General features: G+C 43.1%; 1 protein-coding gene across 2 annotated transcripts; it reads right to left on the bottom strand.

Moving 5' to 3' along the window:
- Positions 1-1,246: 1,246 nt before the first annotated feature.
- LOC117046789 (lysosomal acid lipase/cholesteryl ester hydrolase-like) lies at positions 1,247-16,538 on the bottom strand. 2 transcript variants are annotated; one of them, XM_033149193.1, is made up of 10 exons: positions 16,476-16,538; positions 14,844-14,955; positions 12,812-12,929; positions 10,271-10,469; positions 8,071-8,180; positions 6,561-6,700; positions 5,515-5,664; positions 5,002-5,073; positions 4,621-4,686; positions 1,247-2,207 (listed from the first exon to the last, which is right to left on the bottom strand). In XM_033149193.1, exons 2-10 carry the CDS (start codon positions 14,946-14,948, stop codon positions 1,974-1,976), a joined length of 1,194 nt encoding a protein of 397 aa, XP_033005084.1. In that variant the 5' UTR covers positions 14,949-14,955; positions 16,476-16,538; the 3' UTR covers positions 1,247-1,973. The 2 variants fall into 2 exon arrangements, with proteins under 2 accessions (XP_033005084.1, XP_033005085.1); XM_033149194.1 differs by lacking the exon at positions 16,476-16,538 and having other exon boundaries at positions 14,844-14,958.
- Positions 16,539-21,207: the final 4,669 nt, after the last annotated feature.

Here is a 21,207-nt window from a genome sequence, read left to right as displayed (position 1 = left end):
ACTGGGTTTATCCTCCCCAAGCTGGATACCTGGATTTCTCTGCCTACCTCAGCCAATCGCCCAATCCCACCTGGGAAGGCATTGCCAGGGGATTGGCCAGGTAAGGGGAGGGACCACCTGCATACACAATACAAATGACCTGGTTGTTCGTAAGAGCTAGTGCTGATGAAAACAGCAATCGCGGACTTGGAAAGCTTACATGCCATGCACCCTAACATAACCATATTCTGGTCAGAACTTCTCCCTTCTCCCAGGGGTCAGCAGAGAGCACAATGAGGGGGTGAGAGGGGTCTCAGATGCTGAGAGTCCGAGCACGTCATGCAACAGCGATGAGCAGGAGCAGGGCGGCATGGTGGAGGGGCTGTCAGACTCTAGAGAGCCCGAACGCCACCTGAGCAGCCACCTGAGCAGCTTGGGAACAGAGGGGGAGGTGGCAGCCCCGTCGTCTCAACAACGTAGGGGAATCAAACGGAAGGAAGAGAGGAGGAGATTTGGGGTTCCCCAACTACTGTGTTGGAGGCGTTCCCGCCAAGCGCCACTTCCGGAATCTGAAAGTGACTGAATAGACGCTAGAAGTTTAGCTCTGACTTGTACATATTTGTATAATAAAGCAATGTAAATATACAGATCTGGAGTTGAGAGCCGTTACTCGTGGGAAGCACCAGCACCCCCTGATATACAGGAAGGAACTTTTCAGGCCCGACGGTGTGCACCTTTCAGCCACTGGTAATGATTATTGGCTGAGCAACATTAGGCATGGCCTTTTGGAATGGATGGAGGATTGCAAAGCGTCTTTTCAGGTGTAGGTAGTCTTGGTGGGGAGACTGCCATTTTGCGGTCTCGGGTGGCAGATTCAGGCCTTGGCTGGAATCCTTTAGTCTATCTTCCTAAATGGGGGGGCATGAGGTGGTGACCCACACCCCCTTTGCAGTGGTGATAGCAGGGTTCCATTGTTAAAGGGGTCTTGGGAGAAGGCATTGGCCATACGCCAAGAGGTTGTCATTGCTCTCCCCCACCAGTGGCGGCAAAATGGGAGGTGGGCTCTCTGCTTGAACATATGTTCTCCAGAGCCAGCCCAATCCCCACAAATTCTGGATAACCCTGAAGTCTCCCAGATCCCCGGCTGGGGGCTGGGAAGGATAAACACCCAATGCCTGAGCCAAGGTCTCCCAACATCTGAATCTTAATAAAGTTGTGGCCAATTTTAATCCCATAGCACATTGTCTTGTGTCATTATTCTGCTCAGGGGTCGCCTGGGGTTTGGGGAACTCTGCCTGTCCATGCAAAGGGAGGTGTCTGCTGAGCAAAGTCAAAAGATATTACTAAATCAGTGGGATTTCTCTGAACTAGTTCACTCACTGGATATCCTCTACCTCTCATGCTATGTCCTTAGTGATAATTCAATGGTAGTTGTCTCTGTTTAGTGAAATGTCACAAGACAGGCCCCAGCTCCTATTCACCTCACAGTTATGTGGGCAGAGGGATTGATTCTCTGTGTAATAATTTTTATAAGTTTTCAATTACAATAACCCAATAAAAGCCTCATTGTCAATATCAAATTATAATACCAAATTGTAATACAATTAATAATGCCAATTGTTCAGATGCCAAATTATATTATTTTGTTGGCTCCTGGCATGCTAGAATTGATGATTTGATAATTTACTTAAACTCTGCATTCCAAAAACTTTATAAATTCCAATGACACACCAGTCATAATAACAAACCCTTATACTGCAGCTGCAATTTTAACGACTTCCATTCGCATTAACACATCAAATAATTTACAGTCCTTGAGGTGAAGCCTTCAAACTCTCTTTTTGCTCACCGTTTCAACTCAAGCAAACTCTGGGTTTCAGTGGCCTAGAACGGCTCTTCACGTTAGCAGGGCACAGGGTTTGTTGTGACAGGTGTAAAAGAAAGAATGGTTAATAAAAGATAGTGAATTAAATCTATTATACCAAAATATTGATTTACAGAGACTTCCCCATCCACTCTATGATTTTGGAATACACCAGTTTGGGGGCATTGAGGCCCCAGACGAAATCCCAGTGGTTCCAGTATGAAATATTTTCGTAGTAAACTAGGTTAGAGATGCGAGGAAGTAGGACGGCTATATTTCCTGGGCTTGCAACCAAGTCATTTCCAGCAGACCACACTGCAGTTGGTACACTCATGTCTTCTATTTTATACAAAGGTGGAACACTCTGAAGAGTAAAAGACAGAGGATCATTATACACCCACAAACACCCACATGTTCTTCATGACAGCACCTTGACACAATTCAGACTACCTATGGGCTGTTCACCGGTTTATATGGAGGATGGATTTTCCTTCTTCCTAACTAGGACACTCATGGACTGCTAGCATGCTTTAAATAGGGATGAGTGAATCCACTGAGGCTCTCCTCAGATTAGCTGCTGTCTACCCCCCCCCCCATTTTCACCCAAAACCCATATAAAAAAACAGCAATTGTACCTCTGTCCTCTGTAGAAATGGCTTTAACCGCTTTTAGAATTTGTGTTTTATATAATTGCAAAAAAGTGAATTAATAAAACCCCAAACTAATGGTTGGGGGAAACCCTGAGGCAACCCTGAGGAAATCTGAGTAGCAGTACAAGCTCCCCTGAAGAGCTACCCCTGTGTTCTGTGGCCCATTATGCAGCTAGAATGATGATAGAAGGAGAAAGAGGAGAGTTCTCCTAGTTTCTTTGCTGCCAGCACCATGTCCTCTGTGTGGGAATGGAGAAGTTTGAGGTGATAGAAATGGCTCTGGGATCCCTCCAAGCACTAGGAGCTTGATCTGAGTGAGGAAAAGGAATTTGGGAGTTGGGAGATACACTCCACATTTTGAGGAGGTGGTAGTTTGCCTGCTTTGCTTGCAGAAACCCCTGCCTGAAATCCTGGAGAGCTGCTGCCTCAGTGTTACACAACTCTGAGCTACATGGACCAGCAGACTGACTCGCTGTAAGGCCACTTCCTGTGGGGGCCTCTCTTACTGCAGAGTTTGTTTCCAAGCCAGGCTTCTGACATCACCCCTGTTTATATTTTTTAAAAAAAATAAAACTCAGGATTGGAACTGTCGTATTTGGACTAAGAGTATTGCAGCTGGATGAAATAAAAATATCAATCCCTGAAATCCAGAACATGGATTGTTTAATTTGGTATTGGATAATTGGCTTTTTAAAATCATGTTATAATTTGGTATTGTATTAATGTGGCTTTTATTGGATTGTTATAAATGAAAATTAATTTATAATTTATTAATTTTTTTTTAAAAAAAGAACATATTGTGGAATGTGGCGTAATTAATACCTAGTCTATGGTAAGTAATACTGAGTTTGCACTCTTCTTTAAGGGCTTAAGAACTTGTCTTCCACATCACATTCATTTAATCTAGGATTCTTGGCCAAAATAGTTTCTAAATTGTATAAGGTGTTATTAAATATGGAGAAATCACCAAAGGAAAGCTTGAAAGAGTATTGGAAGTTAGATATCCAGGAACAGATTTTAGATAAAGATTGGGAAAGAATCTTTCAGCAACCGACCTTTGTTGCGACCTCTAGGATAATCCAGGAACAGGGGTTGAAGGGGTTGAAAAAATGGTATTATACACCAGTAAGGTTGTATCATATCACAAAATCAGGAAGTAAAAATTGCTGGAGGAAATGTGGAGTGATGGGAACGTACAGTCATATGTGGTAGGATTGTCTGTTAGTTAATAAGTTTTGGAAACAGATTGGTATAGAAATATCGGGAATTGTGGGTAGAAATCTGAAAATACCTAAATTAATGGTTCTTATTAGCCTGGGTATCACTGGGTTAAAAACAAAAGAGGAATATAAATGTGTAAATTTGATGGTAATTGCAGCCAGACAGGTTATCGCGAGTAATTGGAAAAATGCAGTAGAGCTTGGGGTGAACCAATGGAGGGAAAAATTGAATAATATTATAATTTTAGAATACCCAACTGTGAAGATATGCAGAATGAAAGGGTTTAAGGTCAGTGAGAAAGAGGGGGGTTGGTTTGATAAGATATTGAATTATTTGGGTAGGTTTGAACAATTTGGGGTAATTAAAATGTTAAAAGTTAAATAAACCTTGTGGAGTGTTAATATATATATAATTGTACATATGGTTGATTTGAATATGTTTTCATTGTTCATGTATACCCAATGTATCGGCCGCCTGAGGGGTTTCACTGTTTGTGTTTTGGTTGTTGGTGATCTAAATAAAACTTAATAAAAATAAAAAAGACTAGGATTCTTGACTCCACAATGGCCAGCTGGTTATCCCTACAAACTGCGATGATCACTAGCTGCTGTGGTCTCTCCATAGTAACTATGTAATCAGAGACATTCTGCTTCTGAACATGGATAGTTGTAGACAAGCTAGTCCTAATCTGAGTAAACCTATTGAAGCTACACATAGCTAACTCAGGTTTGTCCATTTCAATGGGTCTACACTGAATAGATCTTAGTTGGATACAACCCATTTGAGGGTTGTTATGAGAATATGACAGGGAGGAGAACAACGTATGAGCTCTGTGGAGGAAAAATGAAATACATATAAATAAGTGAAAAAACATATTTTTTCACCATAAAAATTGTTCTCTCTTACCTGGTTATATCTTGCCTCATTATCATTCCTGTAGTCAAAATATCTGAATAACCCTGAATCTTTTATCTATCAAAATAATAGGAAAGCCACAGAATTAGATAATGCATTATACATATTACTGATCATTGTGAAAACTCTGCCACTGCTGGTATTATCATCAGAGAGCTTGAAGCAGAACAATAGCACCAACTTAAAATGGTTTAATTGTGGTTAGAGGATTCCCAGGAAATGTTAAGCACACTAACAATTCCGGGATTCTTTGGTGGAAGCTCTAACAGTTAAGTGTTATATGCAATCAATATGAGTTTGCAATTTTTGACAGACCATAGAAACACAGAACCCTCTTGACCACCACACCTGCTTAAAAGTGCACAACTGTACCTGTATCCAGTGCAGTAAGTTTTTAGATGATGTTGAATCTGGGTAATGAGCTGTATACACATCTGCACGGCTCTGTGAGAAACATTTGATTTGAAAAGCAAACACAGTTTATTTATTTATTTTTTAAAAAAACAATAATCTGAGGAACAAGCAAAGGCAACTACATCTGTAACTATTTAGTTTAGAAATAAGGTGAGTAGGATAGCATGACTGGAGTGCCTGGCGTGCTCTGATCCATGGGGTCACGAAGAGTCGGACACAACTAAACGACTAAACAACAACAAGGATATCATACAACATGGATAGGCAAACTAAGGCTCCGGGGCCGGATCCGGCCCATGGACGGTCCAAGAATCAGCATGTTTTTACATGGGTAGAATATGTGCTTTTATTTAAAAGGCATCTCTGGGTTATTTGTGGGGCATAGGTATTCGTTCATTCCACCCCCCCCCAAAAAAAAATAATCTGGCCCCCCACAATCAACTACTATGTCTTCTTCACACATCTACATACCATATTTAGATTTGTTTCATTGAATCCACCCGAAAGAGTGAACATGAGACGCACACATAATTTCTGCATAAAAGATGCGCGGCATAATTTCTGCATAAAGTCTCTCGCAGGCTTGCGAGACAACACAAATTCTCCTCTGACAAGTGTGCTCTGTAAAGATATAAAGACCTTACATATAATGAAGCTTTCAAAAAGTGGCAAAATAAGCTACATGCCTCTAGGGATTTCCTTGTCCCTGGTTGCACCTCCTAAAAGGTTTAAATCGGAGACCAGGAGGAGGCAACCATGTGGTGATCCTGCTCTCAGTGTCCCTGCATGTGCCAGATGCACCTGCTCCATCTCCAACCTTCCCACAACTGCTGATAACACCCAGATTCAATTACAGGAAGGCTTGTAAGCCTGTCCCATCAAATCTACTTACAATTCCCCTTCAGACCTTCCAGTTCAATGCAGGAAGGTTGGGGGTGTGGACAGTGGTGAAGCTGCATGCTCCAGCACTGGGGCAGAGAGCAGGCGGGAGTGTGGCTGGCGCACATCCCAGGGACGTGGTGTCCAGCACAGTGGGGTGTGTGCAGCGTGTGTCCGGGGGGTGGCCGTGATCGTACCCCCTCCCCAATTTTGCCGGGGGTGGTGTGCTCCTCCCACCCCACCCGTTCCTCCGATAGGCTCATCTGTCTACTTCATTTTTCTCCGTTTCTCATTCTCCCGTCCATAATTCCCACATCAAGTTTGTAATCACACATCAAGTTTTGTAAAAACAAAAACCAGATCTCCATGAAAATTTCTGAGCAATGCACATTTTTGTATGCAATGTTGCCGAACACACAAAATTTCCCCTTTTATAAGGCATTTTGTATGTTATTTTCACTGTTTACTGTATATAAATATACTGGATATAAATATTTTACCCTGGTTTATGCATTTTTTGTACACATTACTTGGCTGGAGAACCATAATTTGGAGATGAGCAACTTTTGAAAGGGGGTTTGAGTTTCCATTTGCATATTCTTGATTTCCACAGTCATAAAATAGTGATTCACGGGTACCTTGGAAGAGTATTCAGGAAATATGGAGCTCAGTTTCACAAAAGGGCTTGTTGCATACTGCAGAGAAATTACAGGAGCCAGGGCAAAAAACATATTGACTTTCTGAGAGAGTTCTGGTATGACTGAAAATGCAATGAAACCTAAAGGGGATAGGAGGGCGACAAAGAAAAACAAAGTGGGCATTTGCAGCTGCTGATAACCCAATGCTAAGAAATTCATTCACCAGTTGAAAGGGTACTCCTTGCAGAGGCAGACTTAGAGTAGCACAACCAGCTTGGTCGCACTAGGTGCAGATCCTTGAGGGTGCTGCTACAATGATTAAGGGCACTGAATTTTGACGTTTCACAGAGTGCCACTGAAATTTGAGACCACAAAATCCACCTCTGCTCCCTGGCCCCATAGCAGAGGAGAACCTGTGGTCCCTCTGATGTTGCTGCAACACAACTCCCATATTCCTTGGCTGAGACTGATTGGATTTGGAGTCCAACAGTGTCTAGAGGGCCATGGGTTCCCTATACATACCTTATATGGACACTGGAGCTGCTGTTAGGAAACTGAGGGGCAGTGAAGCGTGGAAAACACCAACCATCACCCCTCCTTGCTTTAGGTTGAAGCCAGTTGCCAGTAAAGTAAGGCAAAGTAGGTGATTTTTTAAAAGATTCTCTTTTACACATATATACTCATTAGGTGAATGAACAGATTTACAATGAACTCTGCCCCTGGAACTACCCAAAACTACACAACAACATCCTTGTACCCAGTGCTATTTTTCTCGGGGAAAGGTGACAGAACTCACCCTGAGTTCTCTTATAATGGCAATGACACCCACCTGAGAGGTGCTGGAACTGAGTTCCTGTGAGTTCCGGCTGAGAAAAAAGCCCTGCTCATACCTATTCTAGACTTCACCTTCAGGTCATATAGGCATTTTTTAAATTTTAGACTTGGTATCACTACACAGCAACTGTAATATAATCTAAGGTAAATGGGAAAAGCACTGAGGTCTGTTTCCCTTGTTACTGTAAAGCCCTAAAATGGACCTCACACTTGGAAGGTCTGGACCACAGCTGTGTGCGCAGCAGGGCCAGAGTTGTCATGATAACTGTGGGACTTATTGTAAGGCTTCATTCTGTAACATCAAAGGATCTTTTCATTCCCACTTATTAGCTGATGGTTGCCATTCAGAGGGACCCAGAAGGCCAATTGAAAACTGGATCTGGGATGCATCTAGCCTGGGGGCTGGTTATTTCTGACCCCTGGTCTACTAGAAACCATATCCACCTGACATTCCCTGAAGAGTCCAATGTAACCTATAAGTGAGTCAAGCAAGATCATGAAGGGAATGCGAGGAAATCAGTGCTGACAGATTCACAAATCATTGCCAGTGTTTGGGGCCAGACTTGAATCCTTACAGCTGGCTCTAGGATCCAAAATAGCAGAACATAGGACAATTTTTCGGAAAGAGAGAGAACAAGAGAAAGAGACAAAAATGGACCAGTCCACTTTAGCATACCAATGGTAGCGCCTTGAGAATAGCCTACGTAATACAGTTGCTTCTGCCCAGTTTTCTTCAGAATGAAGTTGATCGTTGCTGGAAGATCATAGATGGCCATTTCATGGAAACTGAAGCAAAGGTTTAAATGTTATTGCAGAATTTATGACATCTATTCCTCTGAACTCCCAGATGTTTCACCAAGAGTTGTCTTCTGCAAGGTTTTGCTTGAAATGTGGGTGAAGAACAAGGTGGTGGAGCCACCATCTCTACTCTCCACTTTCCACTTTCATTTTGCAGGGGTGGATTCCAGCAACAGAACAGCACTAAACATCACCCCCCCCCCTTTTTCCACTTCACACATGAATCTCATGAAGAACCATCACACATAAAAGCAGGCTGTAGGATGTGAAGATGTTCAGTGTGTAGACCTCTACTTCTTTCCACACATTGTGGAATTGTGCAAGCCACAGTACATATATGGAAAGTCAACATGCAAAGAGATCTATAGCTTTTAGTTACTGTCCTGCTCAGTGTAAACCTGTTGAAATTCAGGGTATGACGAAGGAAAGGGGGGGGATTTGATTCAGTTTGCATTGAAACCTGAATTTTTCAAATTTGCAGTTTCTAAAACAAAATGACAAATGAAACAGAGCGATCCTTCATAATTCATATTAATCCATATGTTGTGATGCCATTCTCCAACCAATCAAAAGTTTACAAAAATACATATATTATGCAAAACTGTGAATAGAAATTAGTGAAAATGACATGATGAAATGTGCACACTAAAATATATCAAGAGAAATTTGCACTAAAGTACTGAGGAATTTCCATGAAGACTTGTTAAACAGAAAATTTTGAAATTGCTGCAGATATTTGGAGAACTAAATTTAAGATTGGAAGAAAATAACAAACTGAGAGAACAAAAACCAACAGATCCTTCCATCCCTAACTAGGAGTAACAGATTCACCCAGCCACAATGGTCCACTCACATATGAATCATGGGAAGGGGCATTGTGAGGAATAAAAATGTTGCCTTTTCAAAAGGCCAGAAAGCTGCAATGGCTAGATTACCGCAGACAGCAGAATCTTTATTACACGTATCATTAGAACAGTTTATTTTTAGGACAGAACAGCTTGTGTTTAGCAGGCTTAAGGGTAGGGCTGTTTGCAACCGTTTGCAGTTTATCTCTACACCCACTAGTGGTTGGGATATGGCTTTATTGCTTGAGTCAATGTGTAAAAACATAAGAAACATGGACCAAATAAGGAGAAAGGTAAACAGGAGTAGCGGACGTTGGAACTAGAGTAATGGGAGATGTTAACAAATGCAGGGATTTTAGTATTGTAACTAGGCAGTCATGATAGGCTGTAAACCTTGCATGTACCCAGCCAATGGGGAAACAAGGGAGGGAACCTGTGCTTTGGGTATAAAGAATATAAGCCTTTGCCTTGCCAATTTGGGGTGTTCCTACTTTGGACACCCACTCTTGTAAGAACGTATTGTACTCAATAAACTGTTTGCTGCTTCACCAATTTTGTTTTTGAGGAATTGATTTTGAGGGTCTTGGGACCCATATTTTACTTCTAACAGGCATCACACATAGAAAAATCACATAGGGCTCTAGGATGTGAAAAACCCCTGCATGTAGACTTCTACAGACAGATCCTTCCATCCCTAACGAGGACTAACTTTGGTTCATTAACAGCACTCTGATATTGCTGGATATAACTCTATGTTCTGCAGCTCTCCCCTGCTAAAGCCCATGCCTAACATGTCGATGCTGCTGGTAGGGATGAGAAGAGAGAAGAGTTCCATGACTTTGTGGTCAAAAAGTCTTTCAAAAAGGATGAAAACTGGATACTGCATAGAGCATCTTGATTGTTTCTGCAAAATTATTTGCACTGGTGAATAACTGATGGCATGGGGCCTGTGGCACAATAGTAGGAGTCCATTATTTACATGGATAAGGTCCCTAGATTGATCTCTGGCATCAGCCTTGAAGGACTTCTGCATGAAACCCTGGAGAGGCACTGCCAATCACTGTTGACAGTATTCAGGTAGATGACCCATGCTTGCTTTTGTAATGTCATCTGAGTGAATAATTGGTTTTTGCAAATTTCATGAATATTAATTATCTTCATAATTTAATAGTTAATGTGCGAGACAATACTGTCAATTGATATAATATTTTTACTTTTTTCAATCCAAACTACCTGAAATCCCAAAATTCATCTTGGTCAGCTGAAAAATGCTCGTTTCTCTGAGACCAGCTCGATCCTCTGTTGTTCCCCAGCCAAACATCATAGCCGGCGTCTGCTAATATGAATCCGAAGCTGTTGTTGGCCATATTTTCGACCCAGAAACTAGCTTCAGCAAGCATTCCATGTTGCAGTAACACAACAGGCTTGGGACCTAGTTTAAAAAAGAAAATTTTAAAACAAAGCAGATGAGAATTTCCATGCCATGATAACAATGATGATTTTAAGAAATTTATCTCATGTTCAGAAACCATTATTTATATTTCAGTACATTATGCCAATACGTTTGTTAGGGACATGAATCAGAGCCTTGACTGTAGAAGAGACTTCTTATCAAAGCCCTATTCAAGCATTCAAAAGAATATGTGAACACTGAATCAGGGGTGGGTGCAGCCAACCGCCCTGCTCCCAAAGTCCCGACATGCACTGGGCATGCGCATCCCACCACTGACTTTCCTGGAAGCTTTGAAGCGACCTTGAAAGCATGCTCTGCTCAGTACCTTTCCATGTGCTTCTATGGGGATGCTTCCATGTGATTCTGACCAAGGAGGCTGGTTCTCACTTACAGAGAGGCTTGGAACTACATTCAACTGAGAGCACTTAGAAGCCCCTTTCAGGCCTTCCTGCTCAACATAGGACAGTTGCAGTGGCAGATTTAAGACTTCTAAATTTAAGTGGTGCCTCCTGCCTCCTTCTGCTGTTCATCATAGCTGCAGTGCCCCCTGCAGCACCCTTTTGGCTTGGCACCCACTGAGGGCAAACCTGTGGCACCCCCCTAAATCGGCCTTTGACACCAGGAGTGGAGCGGGTTTTCCTGCCCTTCTGCCCCTCCAGTTTAAGCCCACCTGTGATTCTGAATGCTTCAGTGGAGCTCTAGGCATCATGTAATGGCCTTCTGGGACCAGTCGCTTCTGGGCTTGACTGAGGCTTTGATAGCTTAAGTAAAGCTTTCGTATTTACAAAACACTGCACTGGCATAGTGATTAAGGCTTTTCTCATACCACTTTTATAGACTTTTTGTTGTTGTTCAGTTGTTCAGTCATGTCCGACTCTTCGTGACCCCATGGACCAGAGCACGCCAGGCACGCCTATCCTTCACTGCCTCTCGCAGTCTGGCCAAACTCATGTTAGTAGCTTCGAGAACACTGTCCTCCTAGTGAGCACTCAGGGCTGATTTCTTTAAGAATGGATAGGATTGATCTTCTTGCAGTCCATGGGACTCTCAAGAGTCTCCTTCAGCACCATAATTCAAAAGCATCAATTCTTCGGCGATCAGCCTTCTTGATGGTCCAGCTCTCACTTCCATACATTCTACTGGCAAAACCATAGCTTTAACTATACGGACCTTTGTCGGCAAGGTGATGTATTTGCTTTTTACGATGCTGTCTAGGTTTGTCATTGCTTTTCTCCCAAGAAGCAGGCGTCTTCTAATTTCGTGACTGCTGTCACCATCTGCAGTGATCATGGAACCCAAGCAAGTGAAATCTCTCACTGCCTCCATTTCTTCCCCTTCTATTTGCCAGGAGGTGATGGGACCAGTGGCCATGATCTTAGTTTTTTTGATGTTGAGCTTCAGACCATATTTTGAGCTCTCCTCTTTCACCCTCATTAAAAGGTTCTTTAATTCCTCCTCACTTTCTGCCATCAAGGTTGTATCATCAGCATATCTGAGGTTGTTGATATTTTTTCCGGCAATCTTAATTCCGGTTTGGGATTCATCCAGCCCAGCCTTTCGCATGATGAATTCTGCATATAAGTTAAATAAGCAGGGAGACAATATACAGCATTGTCGTACTCCTTTCCCAATTTTGAACCAATCAGTTGTTCCATATCCAGTTCTAACTGTAGCTTCTTGTCCCACATAGAGATTTCTCAGGAGACAAATGAGGTGATCCGGCACTCCCATTTCTTTAAGAACTTGCCATAGTTTGCTGTGGTCGACACAGTCAAATGCCTTTGCGTAGTCAATGAAGCAGAAGTACCAGGAGATGTTTTTCTGGAACTCTCTAGCTTTCTCCATAATCCAGCGCATGTTTGCAATTTGGTCTCTGGTTCCTCTGCCTCTTCGAAATCCAGCTTGCATTTCTGGGAGTTCTCAGTCCACATACTGCTTAAGCCTGCCTTGTAGAATTTTAAGCATAACCTTGCTAGCGTGTGAAATGAGTGCAATTGTGCGGTAGTTGGAGCATCCTTGGCACTGCCCTTCTTTGGGATTGGGATGTAGACTGATCTTCTCCAATCCTCTGGCCACTGCTGAGTTTTCCAAACTTGCTGGCATATTGAGTGTAGCACCTTAACAGCATCATCTTTTTAAAATTTTAAATAGTTCAGCTGGAATATCATCACTTCCACTGGCCTTGTTGTTAGCAAGGCTTTCAAAGGTCCATTTGACTTCACTCTCCAGGATGTCTGGCTCAAGGTCAGCAACCACATTACCTGGGGTATATGAGACCTCCATATCTTAGATTTATTAAAATATAAATATATACCAGATACCTCTGACTGTAAGATTTTTTCTTCCAAAGGGTATTCTGTTTATTGTCAAATAATAGCCATCATCTGTTAAGACTTCGTACGTTTCACTGGGGTATCCTTTGTAACAGATCAGCTCACTCTGAAAAAGAAATAAAATGAATTGCTGAGATATTTTAATTCATAATGTTTTAATCTGTCTGCCAGAGAGGAGACCACCTTGGGTGTGAGTCTTGGTAGACCTGCTCCATACCGCTCATGTGTCCCAATTTAACGAGGACACCCTGGATTGACAGAAGCCGCCCTAGCTTCTGTTCCCAATTTCAGATGTCTTGTTTTGGCTCCCGCATTCTGGCACAGCCAGTATGTGAACAGTGTTGTTATATGGTTTAGTCAGCAGGTGGAAATGGAGGGAGTTGTATCTATGTGGAGTCAGCAGTTTCTTGTGTCTTTTCTTGTTTAAGAGACACAATAAACTGTGGTCTTTACACATTACATTCACCAGGTGCACAAATATTTGAGATGTACAGTCATAGTATAATTCCTATGTATGGTTCCATGAGTGTACAGTCTGCGTACCTGTGTTGAGCTCTAGAAATCAACAAGTATAGGCTCAGTGACAGAAAACAACTGTACATGGGTAGAGATCACTTGATCCTGTGTTCACTGTGTAAACAACCCCCCCCCCCCAAGTTCTTGTCCACCTTCCTCACTGGTGTGCTTTTTAAGCTGCCCTTGAAAAATGTGTCTCGTTTGTTCAATTTTTTGCTTTAATGTTTGATTTTCAATGAGCTCATATTTAATGTGGAACAGAGAAGCACCAGCACTCACTCTACTGATGCCCAGGATTTCAGAAGATTTCTGAGCTGCTTTCAATATTACAGACTAGGAGTCCTGGCTCCCACGCAGCTCTCAGATTCTTGGCTCAGGTATTGCCAAATGTTTCATTCCAAAATACACCAGGTTACAAGGTGCACACTTAGCAGATTATGTAGAGCGCCAAGGAACATAGCTAGGTGTAAGCTAAGATGCAGTACCAATACTCAACATGTCCACAAACTCTCATTTTGAAGAAGGAATCGACATAGGCATTTCTGCAGCCGCCAACCTGAGCTATGGAACTGGGGAAGCAAGTGGGCTGGGTCTGCTCACACTGCTTCAACCACATAACATCCTGTCTGATTAAGACTCAGGAACGTCCCCAGAAGCAAGAAGTGCTTCAGTAGCAGGAAGCCAAGTCAGGCAGCTCTTCTTGGGCATTTGGGATGACTGACAGCACTGAAGTAGAGTGTTCTCATGACTACCCACTCATTCCTTCTCCAGCATCCAGCTCAGCACCTCCATACCCTCCAATGTTTCTCTGATAAAAAAATAAGGACACCTTATTCTATACCCTCCAGCATTTCTCCAGTGGAAATAGGGGTGTCCTAAGTAAAAGCGGGGCATTCTGGGATCAAATCAGAAATTGGGACAGGTTCTGTAAATCCAGGACTGTTCCTGAAAAATGGGGACACTTGAAGGATCTGCACCTCTCAGGCCACTGGGCTACTCCCAAAGATCAACACACACACCCCAACTCTTGTTCAGTTCTTCCTCCCTCTTTTGAGCCACTCTTCCAAGAAGTCTGCACAGAGCTCATGACAGTAGGAGGGAAACTGGGAACAGCATTGCTTTGTATTTCCCAGGCTCCTCAGTATCACTTCAAAGAAAAGTTCCGCATTTCTCAATGGCTTGTTTGTCATTGCTCCTAATTGCATCTCCCCACCCCAATAATCAATAGTTATGCTTTTGATGTTCTAAATCTGGGATTGCCAACACTGTGCCCTGTGGATGTTGTTGGGCTAGAACCGTTGGCCATGCAGGATGAGGCTCATGGGAACTGGAGCGCCACAACAGCAGCTTGAGGGCACCTTGTTGGCTATCTCTGTCTGTTCTAGACTGGGGGAAGGAAGACAGAAGGAACAAGTGCTGCTCTTCAGTTCCCTCAGATATGCATTCCAGGCCCATCTCAGGCCTGCATCTGTAATAACATTTATAAAAAGATTATGTAGCTTACGACATTCATGTGAACTTCAGGATTTGCATCTCTTCTCCTCCTACTCAGTTCGTCTGAGCCTCCAGTTGCTTGTATTAGGCAAGCAATGGCAACAAGCCACCACATCTTCTGTCTATGTATTGTTTGTCAAGGTGTTGTGGAAGGGGAGAAAACAAGAAAGGGTGAGGAAAACCCACACTATCACTTCACAAGTAATGCTGACAAAATATATACATTATAGTAGCATACAAAAAAACTCCAAAACTTCAAACCTTGTGCAAATGATAAAACAGTATTAAAAACATGAAACCAACGTTGCAGAACCTGACAGTTTAGATTTACAATTGTGGGTTGGAGGGAGGTCACAGCTCAGAGGCAGATGAGGGGGAAAGTTGGGAAATAATGGAAGCTGAGGAGGCTGAGCCGGAGCAGCTGGCTGACACGTTATCACTAGAAAGCATACCAGACCCACCATCTCCCAGAACCTGGCGAGCCTTGAGAGTAGGAGAGCAAAGAGCTGGAAGACAGAGGGTCCTTCTCAGCACCCGTAGGAGAGACATTGAGCTTGATGAATGAGGAAGTTGGCAAGACGGTGGGGTGGAGATTCACTCGGGACAGTGCCATTATCCAAGAAGATGGGTTTTAGAGCCACTCTCTGTAAATACTGAATAAAAAGCAGACGGTAAGAATATTCCTTGTCTTTGTATGTTCCTGGGCAACCGGCCGTGGGAGTTGCTGGCAGCCAGTGCAATGCTTTCAGCAAAGGAATCACTTGTTGCCAATAGACTTCCTCAAAGAGCAACCATGCACTTATACAGTTTTACAGTTTCTGCTCCAAAGTGAAGGGCAGCCCCAGGTAAAGCACGCTGAAGAAATTAAATCTGGAAGTTATCAATCTGTGGCTCACTGTTGCCAACCTCTCTCTCTCAAAGAGCAGCCACAGCTGGCTTACTAGTCAAAGGTGGCAAAAGGGACTCCTAGACACTGGAGAAACCGGCAGTGCACCATTCATACATGCACATGCACTAATATTGTGTGGCTGGTTCTGAATGTTCAGGTCACGTTTATAAAGACCGTGGCACAAGGTGGAAATTCTCTGGTGGAAGGAAACAGCAGAGCGACATTTTGCCACATGAAGCCGCATAGTGACAGGCTACAAATTCATATAAACAAATTAATATTCATTTTCCTAAACATTGCATATTAAGCCAGTTATCTCTTGTTTGTGTATGCATAGTAAGAATTATGTTGCAAATTATACAATATAGTTAACAACTGCCAGCCCTACTGCATCCATGGTTTTTTTTTTCGTTTCTAGTTCCCATAGCTGCTTACGAAACATGAAAACATATGGAATTCTCTGCAAGCTACAAGAAGTGAGAACAGAGTCGATGCAGCTCACATCCATGTGCACTTGTTTGTAATCTGTGGAGCTGCCTTTGTTTTAAGTTGGGGGTGCTTAACTTCTGGCTTTCTAGACAATTCCCATCCTTGCTGACCATTGGCCTTGGTTGGCCATGAGTTCCCCACCCCTGCTTAAACTTTCTTTCAAAAAATATTAACAACTACACCATACCTTGCTATTACTTACTGAAACCCTTGAAATGCAGCCAAACATAAAGCAAAAATAGAGTCAAGGAACATATTACCAACCAGAGTCCTCTTGCTGTGTTTCAACAGGAGCAGGATTTTTGAATGAGTGCCGCAGCATATAATATTTTCTTTAGATATAAGACTTGACTGACAGAGCATTTTATGTTTTGCTGGGAACACCCAATTAATACGTACATCAGATGTTAAGGAAATAAATGCACATGACAGGTGATGTGTTGTAATGCACTTGGCAACTCACAGTCATGGCAGAGGGAATGCATCCACAAGGCAGCTGTGGAATCTGGGGCCAATCCACTGTATGGAGGATAGCGAGCAATGGGATTTTGTGCCTTGAAAAGGACATGATGCAAATCTGTGCTTCCCCGAATTACTAATATTCTGCACAAATGTGCATGAAGTGTAAAGCCAACGTTGGATAGTAGGAGTGTGCACAGGCCCCAAGATTTGCTTTGTATATATTTCTGCATTTTTTAAAATAAAAAAATCCATCTGTTTCTTTGTCACTCTCTACTTCTGAACCAGATGTGCCCTTGGCTGGGTACAGCAGGGCTCCTCCTATTTTCTTCAAAATAACATTGGTTAGATGCACGGTAGGCAGCTTCCCCTCTATCCCATGCTTACAGAAAAAGGTGCCTTGGGGTTTCCAGGAACATAAGAAGATAACAAGAACATGAAGTGGGCATCATTGCCATTATGAGAGAACAAGAGAGCTGTCATGTAACCAGATTCTAATCTGTACATTAATCCAGCCAAATAATGTGTAAAAAAAATAATGCATCTGTTAGTGAAAATAGTGTACAAGCACATTCTATTAGGTGAAACTGCTTTGCAAAAAAATTTTATTACACAGTACACTTTTAAAGCGTACATTAGGAGAATTGAGCACTAAGATGCTGATGAATTTTCACAAAAGCCTTTAAGAAAAAATCAAAACCAGATGTGGAAATGTGGAGAACTGAACTGAAGTTTGTGAAAATGAGAAATTGAGAGAAACCATTAACTCACCCCTGGCTCAGTATTGTCTGCACCACTGGTCTTCAACTGGTGGCCTGGTCCGAGGTAGGTTGCAAGGGGAACACTACCACCATGCCAGTATATGGTTAAAGAAATGGGTCCTCAAATTCATGTTTGCGTTAAAAATGGGTCCTGGGTCTGAAAAGGTTGAAGACTACTGGTCTACACTGATTGGCAGTAATAGACAGGGGACTTTTTTGGGCCCGGTCTTACCAATCAGGGTCAAGGGCTGAACCTGGGACTCTCAGCTCTCAAAATAAGTGCTCTACCACTGAACTACAGTCTTACCTTGGTTTTCAAACAGAATGTGTTCCGGAAGTCCGTTCGACTTCCAAAACATTTGAAAACCAAGGCACGGCTTCCGATTGGCTGCAGGAGCATCCTGCAGCCAACCAGAAGTTACGGAAGCCACGCCGGATGTTTGTCTTCTGAGGCAAAGTTTGCAAACTGGAACATCTACTTCTAGGTTTGCGGCATTCGAGTTCCAAGTTGTTTGTGAGCTAAGCCATTCGAAAACCAACGTATGACTGAAATCAAAGTGCCTATGCCTGCAGCAAACCAAGGACATGGCGTACAGAAATGCACAGCACATGTGAAGTCACCCACCATGCAAATATTTCCACTGCTTCAGATATTCTTTACTAAAAATGTTGGGCATCTCCCTTCCCTCTTCATGTGCCCAAAGAGTTCTGGCCATGCTATCTTTCTATGGGGTTGTATTTAAGTAAATTTTGCTCGCAGTAGACCATTGAATGCCCCTAACTTAGCCATATTCACTCATTTCAGTGGGTCTGCTTTGGAAATACCTCCATTTCCTCTCCCTATTGTAAGACTGAGCCTCCCTCGTGTGACATAGAAAAAATGTGCATACCAACAACTATATGGCACGGTGAAAAGGACTTGTTTGTTGTTTCTGATAATGTCTGTTTCTTCTGGTTTACTATTCAGTTCCGTAAGGTACGTTTGAAGTAAAAAATACACAGCCTTCATTTGGGGAAGAGCACATCTCTTCCTATGTACTTCAAGGAGAATAAATGTACCGATAGCTTGAAAAATATTTTATTGTTATGTGTGAGGTCTGCTTTCTGCTTACTGGATGGTCACAGTTAAGTTTTACTAGTCAACACGGTTATTATTATGGTCTTGTGGCAATGTTGGGGGCAGGGCCTAAACATGCACTTTTGACTCACACGTGCAAGAGGAATGACTGAAAAGGGCTAAGGAGTATGAGCAAACAGGAAGCTCAGATAAGAATCTAAGGATGGCTCTCACATGCTCTGACGTTGGTGATTTTAGTAGTAGCATTCAAGATAGAACCCTGAGGCATGACAGTGGAAGGACAGAGGAGGAACAGGTTTCTGTAGTTTAAGTAGTAAATGACCAGGCTTACCTGTGCAACCCCGTGACACATCCAAGCAGTAATGTGGCTGCAAGCAGCAGGAGCCACAGGACAGAATGGAGAAGGGATGTTTTGGTAAAGCTGGCTAGGTTTTCCCCAGCCTCTCTGGGTGGCTTGCAACAGGATATTAAAAACACAATAAAAAATCAAACATTAAAAACTTCCCTAAACAGGGCTGCCTTCAGATGTCTTCTAAAAGTCAGATCGTTGTTCATTTCCTTGACCTCTGACGGGAGGGCGTTCCACAGGGCGGGCGCCAATCTAGGATGAGATTATCTTGCTTGACATTCATACACAAACACACAGAGATCTTCATTTTACTAAAACACTCTGCTTCAGAAACCAGTTAGGACAGGTTTTACAAGAGTGCATGAATGGGGAAAGGCCTTAAGTGATATGTAATGAGAGTTAAGAGGTGAGAAGAGAGTGATCTTTGCAGTCCTGTGCATGCGCAACAGTATTCTTGTTTATAATTGTAGAATGTTACATGGTGTGAAATTAGCAATTGGGGGGGGGGTGGCTTTGCTGCCTCTGCACCATTGGAGTAACACAAGAATTTGAGCTAACTCCTTACCTGGCCAGCTGTCCTGGACTGGTGAGATACAGAAGAATGGTGGGAGGAACCAGCTGGGAAAGAAAGCTTAGAGCCTGAGGAGGGATGGTGGGACAATGATGAGTGGTCAGAGGAAGAAGCCTGGGACGAGGTGGTGTCAGAAGGGGTAACAGGGCTTAGTGAGCTGGGATAGTCTGGGGAGAGAAAAGTCCAGAATCAGAGACAGAAGCTGAGGCAAGGGAGGGGAGAAGCCAAGAGGCAGAGACTGGTGAAGGACTTTTTCATGGGTGTCCCCCCCTCCTGTTGCATAAGCCCCCCCCCTCAGATACCAGATATCTGAAGAAGTGTGCATGCACACGAAAGCTCATACCAAGAACAAACTTAGTTGGTCTCTAAGGTGCTACTGGAATAATTTTTTTTATTTTATTTTGTTTTGACTATGGCAGACCAACACGGCTACCTACCTGTAACTGAATCATTTCTACAGATGAGCATACTAAGCCCATGGGCAGAGGTAAAGGTAAAGGTACCCCTGACCATTAGGTCCAGTTGCAGACGACTCTGGGGTTGCGACGGTCATCTCGCTTTATAGGCTGAGGGACCTGGCGTTTGTCCGCAGACAGCTTCCTCGTCATGTGGCCAGCATGACTAAGCCGCTTCTGGTGAACCAGAGCAGCGCACAGAAATGCCCATGGGCATAGCCAGGCTTTATGTTGGGGGGCAGGGTTTATGTTGCGGGGGCAGAACCTCAGTTAGTTAAGTATTTTGTATTGATTTACTTGATGGGGGGCAGCTGCCCCCCTCCCCCCCGGCTATGCCCATGACTACCGTATTTTTCGCTCCATAGGACGCACCGGACCATAAGGTGCACCTCATTTTTAGAGGAGGAAACAAGGAAAAAATATTTTTCTGGTTTTCCTCCTCTAAAAGCCCTGTTTTTTGTTTTTTGAGGATCAGCTAAAAGTTTTGCAGCTTTTTTGCAAAGGGAAAAGCCCTGGCTTTTTTGAGGATCAGCTAAAAGTTTTGCAGCTGTTTTTGCAAAGGCAAAAGGCCTTTTTTTTAAGGATCAGCTAAAAGTTTTGCAGCTGTTTTTGCAAAGGCAAAAGGCCTTTTTTTGAGGATCAGCTAAAGGTTTTGCAGCTTTATTTTGCAAAGGGAAAAGCCCTGGGTTTTGTTTTTGTTTTTTGAGGATCAGCTAAAGGTTTTGCAGCTTTTTTTGCAAAGGGGAAAAAGCAAAGCTCCTTTTGCAAAGGGGGAAAAGCAAATAGGAAAAGCCCCATTTTTATGGGGTTTAACTCACATTTCTGAACAAAATCTTAAGGAAGGGGAGCCATTTCTACTGTTTCCAGACAGATAATCTAATCAGCCAGTCACATGTCCTGGGGAAACAAACAACCTCCCTCTGCAGCACATTCAACAAAGGAGGGCGGGGCTGAAAGGGAGCGGGGACTCTTATCTCTCCCCCGATCTCTTGCTGATCAGCTGCTGAGCGGGTCCTTTCAACACTCCCTTTTCTCTTTGTAAAATAAAAAGCACAATCTGCTTTTGGCCCCTGGGCAATTCAGCTCCAGGGACCACCATTTGCTCCATAAGACGCAAAGGTATTTCCCCTTACTTTTTAGGAGGAAAAAAGTGCGTCTTATGGAGCGAAAAATACGGTAAGCCCCAAATTAGCAAGGGTAGTTTTTGCACACAGAAATTGACCCCTGCACATGGATCCATCGAGCTTTCATGAGTGTAAGTGTGGGACCACTGGGCACACATGAGCAGATACACATATCAGCAGAGACTGTCAATGCCAATCA

The sequence above is a fragment of the Lacerta agilis genome, chromosome 5 (assembly GCF_009819535.1).
Source record: "Lacerta agilis isolate rLacAgi1 chromosome 5, rLacAgi1.pri, whole genome shotgun sequence".
In the NCBI taxonomy this organism is placed as follows: domain Eukaryota; kingdom Metazoa; phylum Chordata; class Lepidosauria; order Squamata; family Lacertidae; genus Lacerta; species Lacerta agilis.
The sequence above is the reverse complement of the archived record's forward strand: the minus strand, read 5'-3'. Positions and strand labels throughout refer to the sequence as shown.